This window comes from Eptatretus burgeri, chromosome 2 (assembly GCF_056783735.1).
Source record: "Eptatretus burgeri isolate ZD-2024b chromosome 2, Ebu_testis_v1, whole genome shotgun sequence".
NCBI lineage: Eukaryota > Metazoa > Chordata > Myxini > Myxiniformes > Myxinidae > Eptatretus > Eptatretus burgeri.
The window spans coordinates 148,103,184-148,118,549 of NC_140962.1; the positions used below are offsets into that span (position 1 = coordinate 148,103,184).

The 15,366-nt window shown below is 41.8% G+C and overlaps 2 protein-coding genes across 3 annotated transcripts in view; both read left to right on the top strand.

Annotated features, from left to right (window-relative positions):
* Positions 1–15,366, top strand: part of LOC147033493 (butyrophilin subfamily 1 member A1-like) — a 253,394-nt gene that overhangs the window by 166,501 nt on the left and 71,527 nt on the right. Inside the window, exons 1-4 of one of the 2 annotated variants that reach the window (XM_085855789.1) lie at positions 5,336–5,470; positions 7,043–7,174; positions 8,706–8,796; positions 8,878–9,009. The exons of the other annotated variant lie outside the window; for it this stretch is intronic. Coding sequence (XP_085711915.1) covers positions 7,130–7,174; positions 8,706–8,796; positions 8,878–9,009 — 268 coding nt within the window. The 5' untranslated portion in view covers positions 5,336–5,470; positions 7,043–7,129. Of the gene's footprint in view, positions 1–5,335; positions 5,471–7,042; positions 7,175–8,705; positions 8,797–8,877; positions 9,010–15,366 lie in introns of those variants that run through there. 2 annotated transcript variants of the gene reach the window in all.
* Positions 5,419–15,366, top strand: part of LOC147033497 (tripartite motif-containing protein 14-like) — a 234,279-nt gene continuing 224,331 nt past the window's right edge. Inside the window, exon 1 of the mRNA XM_085855821.1 lies at positions 5,419–5,473. The gene's annotated coding sequence lies outside the window, so the exon portion shown is untranslated. The remainder of the gene's footprint in view (positions 5,474–15,366) is intronic.

Genomic DNA, 15,366 nt, shown 5'->3' on the forward strand with positions numbered 1-15,366 from the left:
GGGGGGAAACGGGGCGGGCTGGGGCGGCGAGGGGGTCAAATATTACCATTGAGCAGATAGGAATGTATCGAGGAGCATGGTCCGTATGAGACTATTCAGCCTCTCTTTTTGTAATAAGTGGGGAAATGTTAGTTTAAGAATTGTCTTGAACTCGTGCGTGCCAGTATGTGCAGCTTCGTTCCTTCACTCTCGTAAACGACGACTGGATTGGGGCATTGTTTCAATTCGATCGGACCAACCGTATCATAAATGGCCATAACTTGGGAAGCACCTGGAAAACACTCAGGTCCACAGCGTCAATTGTGATGTCATATCAAACGAAGAAAATTAAGAATTGTGACGCCCCCTCTCTCTCCCCCCCTTCTCTCCCCCCTTCTCTCCCCCCCTCTCTCACCCCAAGTCTCACCCCTCCTCACCCCCCCTCTCTCCCCTCTCTCCCCCCCTCTCTCTCCCCCTCTCTCACCACTCCTCTCTCCCCCACCTCTCTCGCCCTCTCTCTCGCCCCTCTCTATCGCCCCCACTCTCACCCCCCTCTCACACCCCCTCTCACACCCCCTCTCCCGTCCCCCTCTCTCGCCACCTCCTCTCTCCCCTCTCTTGAATTGTGACACCCCTCTCTCTCACCCCCTCTCTCCCGCCCCTCTCGCGCCCCTCTCTTGCCCCCTCTCTCCCCCTCTATCCCCCTCCTCTCTCACCCCTCCTCTCTCACCCCCTGTCTCCCTCCCCTCTCTCGCCCCCTCTCTTACCCTCCTCTTTCCCCCCCCCCCCTTTCTCGCCCTCCTCTCTCCCCACCTCTCTCCTCCTCCTCTCTCCCCCCTCCTCTCTCGCCCCTCTCTCTGTAAATGTATTCACAAATGTCTATATATATACCTTGGGAAAATGAGCTTTCACACCCTTGGGAAACAGCTGTTTCCCTTTGGAAAATTCAAACCTTGGGATTAATTAATAATTTGAACAATTAATTCAAACCTTGGGAAAAAACAGCTTTCAAACTTTGGAAAACAGTTGGGAAACAGCTGAAACGGATGAAGAACGATATCAAACCTTGAAAAGGCTCATACTCAGGTCACCAGCGTCGATTGTGATGTTATACCAAACGAAGAAGAAGAAAAATTGTGACGTCAATTGTGCAAAAAATAAATAAATAAACATTAATTGTGACGTCATTTGTGTGTCATAGCACTGTATCCTCTCATTGGTTAACAGACGTTATTGGTCATTATTGGGTGACAGACAATATATAGGTCGTTGTTGGTTGACAGACATTGGTCATTGTATCACGTTATTCTTTTTATTACTGCCAGTTATTGTGCTATTATTATTATTATTATTATTAATATGCTGTTATCATTATTCTGAGATATCTTTGGGGAAAAATGGCATGGTAAGGTGGATGGACACTTCAGCTGCGATATATACACCTTTCCAACACTGAAAATAGCAATAAAATGGCCGTAACTTGGGAACCGCTCGTCCGATTAATATCAAACCTTGAAAAGGCACATCCGCGGGTCTCCCGCAATATTCCTGGCAAGTTTCAATCAGATCAGACCGGTGGTTGTCGAGAAACGGCGGTCGCAGACAAACAGACACACACACACACACACACACACACACACACACACACACACACACACACACACACACACACACACACACACACACACACACACACACACACACACACACTGCTGGAATTATAGACAGATGAATGTGCACCATACAGGGGGTGGTGTGTGGTAAAAGATAGTTAGGGATTATGGTGAAGGGAGTTGTGCAAATAACACTATAACCTCCATGAGTCTATGTCAACCTCGACCGGGAACACCGGGAGACTTTGCACGAGCAAGACTGGTCAGAGTTATGGATGCCTACTAAGTGGTGGAGCATTGCCCGGGGATAAGAGGCAAGAGCTGAATCGGGCTGGTGGGGAGAGTCGGTGAAGCCCAACAAAGCTCGAGGAGGAACAATCGACATCTGAGGATAATGGGGTTGGTCTGAGTTGAAAGAATGTGAGGAGAGCTTTGAGGAGATCATCCTGCCTGCCTCTGCCTGTTTACTCACCCCTTGTCCGTTCGTCGACCTGCCCGTGTGCTTCGTCTCCTCAAAGTACTGCTCCTCGTCCTTCCTCATTGCCTGCTCGTGGCTGCAACTTACCCATGATTCCACACGCTACAACGTGAGATGAGTCCCCTTGTTTTTGTCCCTTTCCATGTCAGTGACTGAGTCTGGTGTGTGGGGCTTTACATTTCTTTGGATTCATTTTTATTCATGTTGTACATAATTATTTATTATCGATTCTGTGTCCCGCTTTCTTCCCCACCTCTTATTTTCGACTCCGTGTTGTCTCTCCACCGGTCAGTCATTCCGAAATTATTGTTTGTGGTTCGTGAATAAACCCGTTGCACTGAAAACCTTTAAGGTTCTTGCATCTCCTCATGATCCGCATGTGCATTGTCCACCATTAATTCAGAACATCTCGAGAGGAGTTAAACTGTTCACTTCATCGTGTGATTTTAACCTCCCACTGGAAAGAGCTTGATGTTAATTGAGCCGTCGATGCCACAATATTTTATATATTCACTTTTCTCTGAATATTCTTGTGCAATGTTATCTCTCTCTTCCACTTGATGTTAACCTTTGTTTCAGTCTCCCTGCTCTTGTTTACCCACATCAAGCATTAAGGTTGTTCATTCCACTAATCTTCATCGAACAAACTCGACACTTGTCTGAGAATTACAAATACCTCCTGCAAAATTGCACAGAAAAGTCAAGAACAATACAAAGAACAGAGCAGGGTCTCACCGACCAACCGTATCACACTGCTGGGTCACAACACAAAGATATTTTGAAATTTTTCAAAATTTAAGAATCATCAACTCAGAAAAGAGCCTGAAGGGGAAGTTTAGGGTTTGACCTTTCAACAACTGCAATAAACCTGTGACTCACTTTTTGACTATTTTATCAGTTTGTGGTGATTTCTCGTTTTTATATCATCAATATTTATATCTCCAATCATTGATTCAAGTTTTGATAACCAAATCATTCTCTTGCTTATGGCATTGACCATAACCTAACGTGTTGTGAACAGAAGGATATTCCTCATTATTCTGCACCCAACCATGTGAGGATTGCTTCTTCTTTCTTTGACTATCCCAGCAACCTCGCGACATGGTAATGTGACCAATTAAAGGGATATTGTATGAGGGACGCACCTTGTTGTTCAGGATCGTTGTGGAAATTTAAACTGTGTCACGTGGTTCCTGGTCTGGGGATCTGGCACGGTGAGGGAGTTTAGATTTGATTCAAAGTTTTGAACACAGTGAGTCACTGCTTTAGTCAGAGAGGAGCACGGAGCATCATTCATAAGGAGGGTGTAGAGGTTGTCATGTCACTCTGACAAGAGGGAATTGGAGAAAAATTGGAAGGAAAGACATTGGACTAACGCAAGATTGCACAGAAAATGGATGTCAATTTGCACACTGGGATCACAGTCAAGAACAACACAAAGAACAGAGCAGGGTCTCCCCCACCCACCCGAAACACACTGCTGTGTCACGACACAAAGATATTTTGAAATTTTTCAAAATTTAAGAAGAATTATAAACTCAGAAAAGAGTCTGAAGGGGAAGTTTAGGGTTTGACCTTTCAACAACTGCAATAAACCTGAGACTCACTTTTTGACTTTTTTATCAGTTTGTGCTGATTTCTCATTTTTATATGATCGATATTTATATCTACAATCATTTATTCAAGTTTTGACAACCGAATCATTCTCTTGCTTATGGCATTGAACATGACATAACGTGTTGTGAACAGAAGGATCTTCTTCATTATTGTGCACCTAACCATGTGAGGATTGCTCCTTCTTTCTTTCAATATCTCAGCTACCTCGCGACATGGTAATGTGACCAATTAAAGGGATATTGTGTGAGGGACGCACCTTGTTGTTCAGGATCGTTGTAGAAATTTAAACTTTGTCACGTGGTTCCTGGTCTGGGGATCTGGCATGTTGCGGGAGTTTAGTTTTGATTCAAAGTTTTGAACACAATGAGTGACTGCTTTAGTCAGAGAGGAGCAGGAACGTGGAGCATCATTCATAAGGAGGGTGTAGAAGTTGTCATGTCACTCCGACAAGAGGGAATTGGAGAAACATTGGGAAGGAAAGAGATTGGACAAACACGACCTCTCAACATGAACCAACTCTCAACATGCACCTACAAGTTAAGTTTTACTAGTGCAAACATGTCTTCAAACCTGCAGAAGAGAAGATCATGAGATTAACTCGAATTTTTCCTCTACTCTAATCTACCATTGATGATGATGATGATGATGATGATGATGATGATGATGATGATGATGATGATGACGAACAGTGTTGGAATCAGAATCGAACCCTCGATAAACCTGAACCTCATCACCACCAACGATGATTATCCTCGATCTTGTGTGGAAGATGCGTGATTCACTCCCTCCATGTTTTTTCAGTGTTCTGATAAATCAAATTGTACCCATTTCGTGTTTGTTTAGCCCGTTTGTGTATAAGTCCCATTCGTGTTGTAAATAGTATTTGTGTTACATGTTTGGGTGATACAGTGATGGAGTAGGACACACGGCCTTCCTGTCCCGCACAGACAATATCATATCGTGGAGTGGGAGGGTTTGGTGCTGTTCCAAAATATATTTTGCGTATGTAATATGTTTATAACAGTTCACTCACTCACTCGATCATGTTAATGTCTCAGGTGACACACAAACATCTTACAAAAGAAAACGCCTCTTCTCTCAAACTGGGTCCTGTGTGCTGTGTTCATGTTTTCCCATTTCATTAGTTTCCTCATTCCTCGAACACTGACACACCCAGGGGTTTAAACCCTGTTTATATATTTATTTGTATTTTCCAATGTTCAGAATGAGCCAAGGGGGCATCAATCACATCCCTATCCAATTAATGACTGGATGGTTTGGGGACATTATCAACCCTTCCCAACAAACCAACGTACAAATCAGTTCATTCACTATTTACACCTGGACAAGGTGTTTCCCAATAAATGTAAAATTTTGTTTTGTTTCTCCTTATGGTTAAAACACATTTTATAAACATCAATGTATATTTATATTGGATTTTCTTTTATCTCTCTGATGCCAAAGTGGTTAATACAGAAAAACAATGCAGAAATACTGTACACAAATTAAATCACCCTCAGGTAAAGAAACAAGAAAAACTACATTTTCTCTCGTTCTCATCTCATACCATAAACAACTGTGTGTTTGTCATACGAGGAACTAATCTCGGTTTCTGAACCCGAACAGACAGTTGCGGTGATCTTTGTCTTGTGTATTCATGTTTTTCCGAGTTCTGTTCTGCTGTCGTGGATTGATAACTTGCAGTATTTTTTCTGAATCTAAATCGAGGAAAGGATTCTAAACACCTGAGGAGGTACCTGTGAAGGTTTCATCTTCTTCACTGCAAGTGAGTCAAAGTTGAAATTTCACTTTTGATCCATGACCAGTCTCGGTCGATCTTGTGCAGGTGTTTTGTGGTTCCCTGATGTTGCCGCTGCATCACAGGTTGGTGTGGTGTTTGTAAATATATAAATGTTTAGGAAAACATTAACTGACCTGTTTTGGAAAACACAGCTTTGTTTGGTTGTTACTCCACCACCGAAAGTGAGCAGAGATTATATTTTTACCCATATCAGTCTATTTGTATGTTCAGGAGCACGATATCTCAAAAGTTTATGGACGGATTTGGACAAAACTGGGTGGAGAGGTTGAGTGTATGAAAAGGACGAATTCGTTAGATTTTGGTGAAGATCCGAATCCAGATCCGGATACGAGAAAGTATTAACAACTATGAAAGTGATTCGTCACCATTGAGTGAGAGGGCCAAAAACGATATACAATATAACATTGAGAACAAGCCGAGTCGATTTTGGTTAGGGTTGGGTGCAGTTCCGGCCTAACAATGGGATACAAAACTTAAACTGTTCAGCCTGCCGGAGGTATGCACTCTACTGAGTGATACTTTAGTTGCCTATTGAATTAGTAGATCTTCTTGCCAATATCAACAATGGTCCAATTTCGCCCCTGCATTTCAGTGTTCAACTCATTCAAGTGCTGGAAACTGTCACTTAAGCTTTGCTTTGCCTGCTCGGCCTCATTATTGAAGCGGTCAGCCAAGGAGTAATTTTTGTCTCAGAAAAATTAAAATTTCCATTTTGAGAAATGGAACACATGAAAGGACGTTTTCCACGAGAAAGCCAGCAGAATTCAGTGAAAGAGGAAGTGCTCGTGCTCCGATCCCACTTCTTTGCACATCACAGGGAACAGTCGAGAATTTGATTCCCTTGCCTTGATGAAGTTCACAATCCTTTAATCTCCTCTCCCTGGAAAGGCTGGAATGTCCCAAGGCAATCTTCTTGGCCCAGTCCTATTCCTAATCTTCATCAGTGATCTCTCTGACTCTCTGGAAAATCCCATTTGTCTTTTTGCTAACAACTCCACCCTCTGCCGTAAGATCCCGCGTCCTTGATATCAGCAGAGAGCAGCCTCTACCCTCTCTTTCGACCTTCTTTCGACCTTCATGATAGTTTGCTTAATTTCCATCCATCTGGTTTGTTACTTTTTTTCTCCACATCTGTCCGAGTCCTCAGACATCACTGAATCTTTTGGGTGGGTTGAGGCAACAACTTTCATCCTCTTCTGCGGTTTTCAATGAAGTCCACTTCAGGATCTGTTTTAATAGCTGGCTGAAACGAATGAATTGCATTTCCTGCATTTTAAACCTAATAACCTTCTAGGAACTGTAAGAAAAGTAACATCCAGAAAAACAGGAGAACAAAGATGAAATATCATTATAAACGACCTTTTCATTTATTGTACACATTAAGCAAACTGGACAAGGTAAAACCATTTTGTCAACATGCGACCAACACAATCAATAAATCAATTCACACACATGATATGTAACCCCTGTTTTATAACAGTATACTCATCTGAGAAGTGTGAACATGGAAAGATTAAAGTTTGTTTTTCACAACAAGTTCTGTTCCCCATTTCTCTGCTCGTCAGTGAAAGGAATTTTGTGGAGCCTTTCACAGATGAACCTGTTACTTCGTGGAATACAATGATGGATGTACCATGGCTGTCTCATCTAATTATCTTCATCACGGTGTGTTTCGTTTGAGTTATTATGTCCCTTCTGGACTTAAATAGCCATGCGTCTTAGAAGACGAGGAGATTGTTTTGTAAAAAAATTTTCAAGCATAATTTTGTGCAAAATACCAGGAATATGAATGAATCAGTCAGTCATGATTGACTTTCATAGCTAAATATGGATGCTCACGTTCCACCATCAGCCCCCTTCTTTTGAAACTCTCACACAAATCCCAAATCACTGCTCACCTCCACTCATTAGTTCCTCTATTTTTCCCACTTGTGGAACAAACTTCCACATTCTCTTAAATCTCATTATTCCCTCCAAGACTTCAAGATTGCTATTCACCACCACATTCTCAGATCATCGCCCATCCAAAACCATGATCTTTTGTACCCCCGTTAGCCCTTCCCTTCCCAAGCCCACCTCTTTCCAAATTTTTTTCTTGTGAGATTACTTCTGTGTCCATCCTGTTCACCACCACATTCTCAGATCATTGCCCATCCCAAACCATGATCTTTTCGACCCCTATTAGCCCCTCCCTTCCTAAGCCCACCTCTTTCCAAATTTCCTTCTTGTGAGATTGCTTCTGTATCCATCTTGTTCAACTGTTTCGCCATCCTCTATCTCTAATTCCTCTCTACATCCCTTATTTGTCTAAGTCTCCTGGTATTTTGTCCCTCAGCCTTGCTCATGATTTTTTCCTCCCTCTTTGTTCTGTTGCCTCTTGAGCTGTTCTATGTTCTAACTCTTCCATGAGTCTTGAATTTGTATAAAAACACCCAAAATTGTTTTCCTTCATCAAGGGGACTGCTTAAACATTTGAAGAAAATGGAAATTGATGACGAAGAATTTAAAATTATTGATAATATTCGATTTTTAGGAGAATCATTATTCATTGGAAGAACAGATTCAAGACAATTAACATTACTAACTCCGCCACCAAAGGTGGATGGAGGTTATGTATTCACCTCTGTTTGTTTGTTTGTCTGTGAACAGGATATCTCAAAAGTAATGGACAGACTCAACTGAAATTTGATGGACAAGTTGGGAGTGCCACTTGGAAGAATTGATTCAATTTTGATAAAGATCCGAATCGAGATCTGGACACAATAATGATTTGATTTTAACTGATTCTTCATCATTGAGAGATGGAGCTGAAAATGATACATGATATCTTAAAAAGTTGAGGATGGATTCGGATGAAATTTGATGGACAGGTTTTCAGTGTGACAAGTACGAAGTGATTAGATTCGGTGAAGATCTGGATCCGTTTGCGGAAACCATATTTTTTTCAGTGATTTTTCACCATTGAGAGATAGTGCCAAAACGATATATAGCACGATGTCTCAAAAAGTTATTCACGGATTCGGATGAAACTTGTTGGGTGAGTTGAGGAGTTAACAAAAACGGGCCAATTCGATTTTTGTTGAGGCCTTGATCCAGATCCAGTCTCTCAGTGGAATTCAAAACGTAAACTGTTCAACCTGGCAGAGGTATGTGCTCGACTGAGTGTTGCACTGTTTTGTGTGTTTTGGGTTTACAGGTTTCGAGTTTTCGAGCACAAACTTCATCTCAATGCCCAGCAAATCAGTTCCTTCATCCTGATGGGATTTGCTGTGAATTTTGTCCCATTGGTGAGTCTTGATCTCAATAAAAACTGTTATTTTATGGTCAGAACCTTTTACAGCAATTTTAACTAATTGTGTATTTGGCAGGATTGTTCATGTACAAGCCTTGCCAAGTTCCTGGAAGCCGTGCATTGTGCTTTCATTGTAAAATGGGGACGTCATACATGGACAAGGTCAACAACATGACAATGTGCAAGCAATGCAGTGTTTGTGACCCAGGTAAACAATTCCACTTCATTTCTTTTTAATCTTCATTACTCAAAGTGTGAGTACAACCACAACACACGATTAAGTGAATGAACCGTCCCTCCCTGCATATTCATTTTTTGTCCACAACTCCACTACACTTTATGTTTTAATAAACGATAGACAGTAGTGAAAGGGGAAATTTTCCTCCATAAGAAAAATAATAAGAGAGACAGAGGTTCTGGCATTTGTGGTGTCGACACTAACATGTGACGAAATAAGGGAAAAAGATCGATGAGTGTTGTCGAGTTCTGTGCTGGTGAAGACGTTGATATCAGTATGTTGAAGGGGTGTGTCCATCATAGAGGACGCTTTGCTGAAAATCAAGGATTTGTATCTTGGTGGAAAGAGCGAGTTGGATGGGGTGGAGAGGGGAGGGTGATTAGTTGGGAGAAAGAAGGATTTTTAGTCCCCGACAGGGTGTTTTGGGGCAGATAGTTTGGGTGCTGTCCTTCCATCTGTGCATTGGTGTGTCGATGTGGAGCATCTATTCGACAACAACTGGCCGATTTCAGCACGTGTACATAATCACATTCACTACAAATGTAGTCGTTAATAATATATTTAATTTATACACATTACCATCTGCCCGACAGACATAAGACCTCTATTTATTTATTTATTTATATATATTTTATGATCTGCAGTGCCAACACACAAGCTTGATTTATTTATTTATAACTTACCATCTCCATCCACAACATTCATATTTGCATTCTGGTGTTCTACTCAAAAGCAGGTTCAAGACTGCCAAAGTAGTTTCTTGGATTGGGTGATAGTTTCTTGGCAGTTTTATAGCAGTTTCTTTACGTTGCAGTTTCTTGCTTGGGTGGTTTGCCATTGCCTTCTCAGCAGTAGTTAAAGGAAAAATTTGGAATTTGTTTGTGGTGCCGGTGATAGATAGCCTACTCTTCACGAAGAACACCATTGGATCTTTGATGTCCACCAACTAATGCCATTAGATGGGATGCCCAATTTAATATCCATAACCACTATTCATATTCCATATTTATTACTTGCAAAATCAAAGATTTTTCAAGTATATTGGTCAGTCGATTTTGTTATTCTTTCTGTTTGTCTGTATGTTTGTATGTTTTTCTGTCTGTCTGTTTATCGCCTTCAGGTCACAATTTTAAACCGATATTCACGAAACTTCACCACATGGTAAAGTTTGTCTTTAAGAAGTCGGCTATTGTTATTGAGGTCAAAAGGTAAACATAGGCCCAAGGTCAACAACTGAGGTGGTATTTTTTAAAGCCTCAATTTTCATCCTATTGACTTGAAATTTGAAGAGGATTTGCATATCAGATCACTGAATTCTACTACTAATTATTTTTGAGGTCAACATCGTCCAACTTTCTAAAATTGTCAATTTTCATCTTATTGACTTGAAATTTGAAGAGCAGTAGCATGTTTGGTCATTGAATTCAACCACCAATTATTCTTGAGGTCAAATTTGTGTCATGGATTTTGCAAGTATTGTGCTCTGAATGACTTCTTCTTCTTGTTTATTTATTAATTTACTGGCAAATACAACCCGTTGCTTTGCTCTCTATCGAGTGCAGCCTGTGGCTGCTGGTTTCATCATTGGTTGGGACGTGGCTATGCCGCTGATGCAGTGTCCCCCTTACCAGTACACTGGTACTCATTTTGCCAACCTTGGAAGGATGACAGACTGAGTCAACCTCCTGGTGTATTAATTCAGCGGCCCAACGGGATTTGAACTCTGGACCCAAGGATCCCAAGCCGCCACCCGAACCACTAAGCCAACACCAGGTTGTTGCTTTGCTGATGGGGACGTTAAGGGGGGGCGGAGGGAAAGTGGAGGGAGTGAAGGAAGAGAGAGGAAGAGAGGAAGAGAGGTGAGAAGGAGTGGAGAGGAGGGAGGGTGGAGAGAGAGAGAGGATGGAGAAGAGTGTGAGGAGGGAGGGAGTGGAGAGGAGAAAGGGTCGCTCAGTGACGATCCTGAAGAGAGGCCTCAGCACAAAACTTTGAGAACAGAAAACTTCACATCTTGGTCCATTAATCGTGACCCTTACCAAAATTAAGATGGATGCTCTGAGCCCGTCCTGGGAAGACTCTATTCCACATTCTGAAATCCACATAATTAGACACCAATCATCAACACACACACACATGGAGGTCGATACTTTGAGACCTGGTAGGTCTCTGTTTCACCTCCTCAAACCCACCCACATGTGGAGATAACAGGCAATAACAGCAACTCGCATGTACACACACGCACACACACACAAACACACACACACACACACACACACACACACACACACACACACACATACACACACACACACACACACACACACACACACACACACACACACACACACACACACACACACACACACACACACACACACACACACACACACACACACTCGTGCTTGGTCGATTCGGCATCAGTGTGATTCCTGACCACAGTACTTACTGTATATAACCCAAAATCCTTGAGTAGCTTTCACTGACAAACAACGTTGCATTTATATGGACGTTTGAAGGAAATGTGCACAAACATTCAACTTGGTAAACAGCTGCTTGTGAAGGGTGGAAAAATTTTGGCTCAGTAATTCAGAAAACACATTAATATGGCAAAGTGCTCGGAAATCGGGTGTTATCAAATATATTTTGCTTTGAAACTCACAAAGAGCAACCATATAACCTTTGCAAAGCACACCTGAAGAACAATTGCATTATAAACAGCCATGAGGACAAAGGAAAACCTGATAAAACCTCCATAAGGTACAGGATGAAACTTTGTCACCACGGCACCTGTAACAGGCATGGCATGCCCACATACCCGCAGAGAGTACCTGCAGATCCAAATTTACCCATATGTACCACGTCCATGTGCGCTGTATACATGCCTCTACCTTGTAGTAACTGTTGACTGTATATCCAGATCGAGACACAAACTGTATCGTTATCGACTGTAGGGTGCTCGGTAAGTGGCTTAAAACCTCAAGCACTGCAATGAAACGCCTGGCTTGGCAAGCGATTTACCAATTGCTGTCAATGAAACCATGCACCTGGACACGCCAAAGCAATGTCCGAATTGGACAAATAAACACTTTTGTAGCATCAGAACTGCTGGTAAGTTCAAATCTTGAGCTTACATTTTGTATTTCTTCTTAGTTTAAGAGATTCTCGAGGTCATGGCATGTGTGGAAATGAAATGAAGCCACAACTGCTGGCATCTATGGGAGTTCACGAGCATTGCAATGCACCCAGCGATTTGTTGCTATGATGAACAGGCATTCGATAATATGAATAAGGAAAGTGAAAAAAAACGTTATCGTTAAGAAATCTTTGTGGCCTGTTCCAAGTCAAGGCATGGTTGAGCCGGCCAAAAACATGCTGGCTTCAGACTCCAGCATGGCGACCCAGGAAATGCCTTAAGACCCCATATAGGGTGATCTGGCCAAGGATAACCTGATAAAGGATATAATTAAATAAGACCGTTTATTATCTTCAACAAGAGTGTTTTAATTAACCCAAACATCCAATTTTCACTCATGCACTTCCTTGGAGTTCCCTTCGTATCCATGTAAAGTTTCAGGCTGCTAGTTTCATCGTTTTGGAGTTTTGGATCACACACACACACACACACACACACACACACACACACACACACACACAAAAACACACACACACACACACACACACACACACACACACACACACACACACACACACACACACACACACACACACAAAAACACACACATTACTGTAGATAGACATACACTTTACAATCTCCACTGCATCAATATATTTCGTTAAATATTTAAATATATGATCTGCACCTGCATCCTTGTTTAACCATATCTTGATTTATTTTCTTGCATCAGTAGGGAAATACAAGTATGAAGGTTAAATGTAGGAAGGAAAGAGAAAGAAAGAAAAAATAACATGTAATTCGAGATGTTGAAACAGAAATAAAACTCTCGTTCAAACCATTTGGTAATCGAGTTCTTAATATGGCCATCTGATCATTTAGGGTCCAATCTGGTTAAAAGGTCGAGAAACGTTCATGTTTTTGGATGGGGCAGATGGTGGTAAACAGCTGTCTTAAACATGTGGAGGGAAAAATGAGATATAAGAGAATGTGGGGTTTGGTTCCACAGGTGGGGTTGAAGAGGAACGAATGAGTGGAGGTGAGTAGTGATTCTGGATTTGGGAGTTTCACCAGAAGGGGTTGATGGTGGACCACATTTTCCCAGTGAAAAGTTTTGGGGCAAGACATGGAAAAAAGCAGAGAGAGAGAGAGAGAGAGAGAGAGAGAGAGAGAGAGAGAGAGAGAGAGAGAGAGAGAGAGAGAGAGAGAGAGAGAGAGAGAGAGAGAGAGAGAGAGAGAGAGAGAGAGAGAGAGAGAAAAAAAAAAAAAAAATAAATAAATAAATAAAAAATAGAGAGACCACCAACATGTCTGCAATAGGAAAATGATAGGCCCATCGACTCAGTTTAATCATGGGAATTTCTATTTTTCATTTTGAAGGCCTTGTTGTCATGGGAGATAACACTTGGAAGCATTCTGCACCATCTGTGATTCATGATCAGGCACATTGTTATCAAGTGGATTAGTTATCTCATGATTGACATTGTTGATCAGATTCCTCTAAACATCCCTATCCTGCACTGCTGCACAGACAGCTCGATTGCAGCATTTACCCCAATCAGCTAACACGTACAAGGTCTGCTTTTCCTCTTCTTCCTTCATCTCCCAGCCTCATTGACTTCTCCAGACTTTATCTTTTTTATACGCATGATGTGTTCAAAATATGACAGTTTCTGTTTTAACATCAGCACTTTTAATGCACATGGTGCTCTAATTTCTTCAAGGACTGATTTGTTTTTTCTTCTTGCATTCCATGGAATTAATTGAACACCTCCTCCAGGTCTGTATTGTCACATCTTTGCCTTTCCAGGTATTCTTCAATCCTGACAATGCTGTTCTCATCAATGCAAACGATCTATTAATTTCTCCTTCATATTCTCCACTCAATTCAGTGTCTATCTACATTGGTGGTGATGTTTTAATGGAGTTATTTATGAACGGTGTACTGAACAACTAACCAACACCACATGTCCAAAGAAAAGTGATACGGTACTTAAGTTTGTGAAGGCTTGTATTGGTGGACAATTCAAAGGATGGGATTTTTCAATTGATGCTTGGTAAAGTTACCTTAACTGTCCTGGTAAGAAAAGTGAAGCTATATTACATTTTGGTTTTTCCCCTTCATTGGAGCAAGAAAAACCTTCTGAAATATCAGCTTCATTTTGCTTCCTGCAGTGGTTAATATTGTTGTGGAAATGGGCCCTCAGTGGGTTATTAAATATAGGATTAGCCCAGATCCCCCCTTAAATGCATGTTTAACGAGGTTGTTTGGTAACACTGAACAACAAAAATTTTTTACTGGAGATGTGTAAAGTGATTTAGACTAATTTGGATACGCTGATTTCAAAAATCATAACCGTTTTGCTGTATCACGTCAGGATTCTCAGTAACAGAAATATTCCCATTGCCTAGAAGTCAGGATTTCAATGAAATTTACAAAAATTCATTTATTCATTTATTTCATCATGAATGCTTCAAAATTATAGAAATTACAGAAAAACTCCACTACAATGTAATTAAAAATGCTTTAGGCATTTTGGCTTTGCGTTTGTGCTGCTCTGTGTCAGTTTCACGATGCAGGAACCAGCAGAAATCGCCCATCATGTTCGGGTTGTGCCGCCCTTGGTAACGCGTCTCCATGAGTGAAATCTCTTGGTGGAATCGCTCGCCGTGCTCGTCCGAGACTGTTCCCAAGTTGTCAGGGAAGAAGTTCAGGTGCTGGTGTAGGAAATGGATTTTCAGGGACATCCTGGAGCCAAGTTTCCTGAAGGACTCCAGCAGCTGCTGCACTATTTCTTCATAGTTGTCCGCGCGCTCGTTCCCCAATAAGTTGTCCGTCACAGCTTTGAAGCTCCTCCACGCTGCCAGCTCTTTGGGGTTTAGAGTTGTCGGAAAAGTTTCGTCCTTCATAATCTGTCGGATTTGCGGTCCAACAAAGACACCAGCCTTGATCTTGGCCTCCGACAAGGTGTTGCCAAACTTTTCCTTGAGGTATAAAAACCCACGCCCATTCAGATCCATTGCCCGTACAAAACTTTTCATCAAGCCGAGCTTTATGTGGAGTGGTGGGAAGGAAACCTTGGCTGGGTCGACAAGGGCGACATGCTTCACGTTGTGTCGACCAGGTACATGCTCTTTCGCTCTTCCCAATCTTTCTTCGTCCAGTGATTCTTGTCGTCTCTGCTATCCCAGAG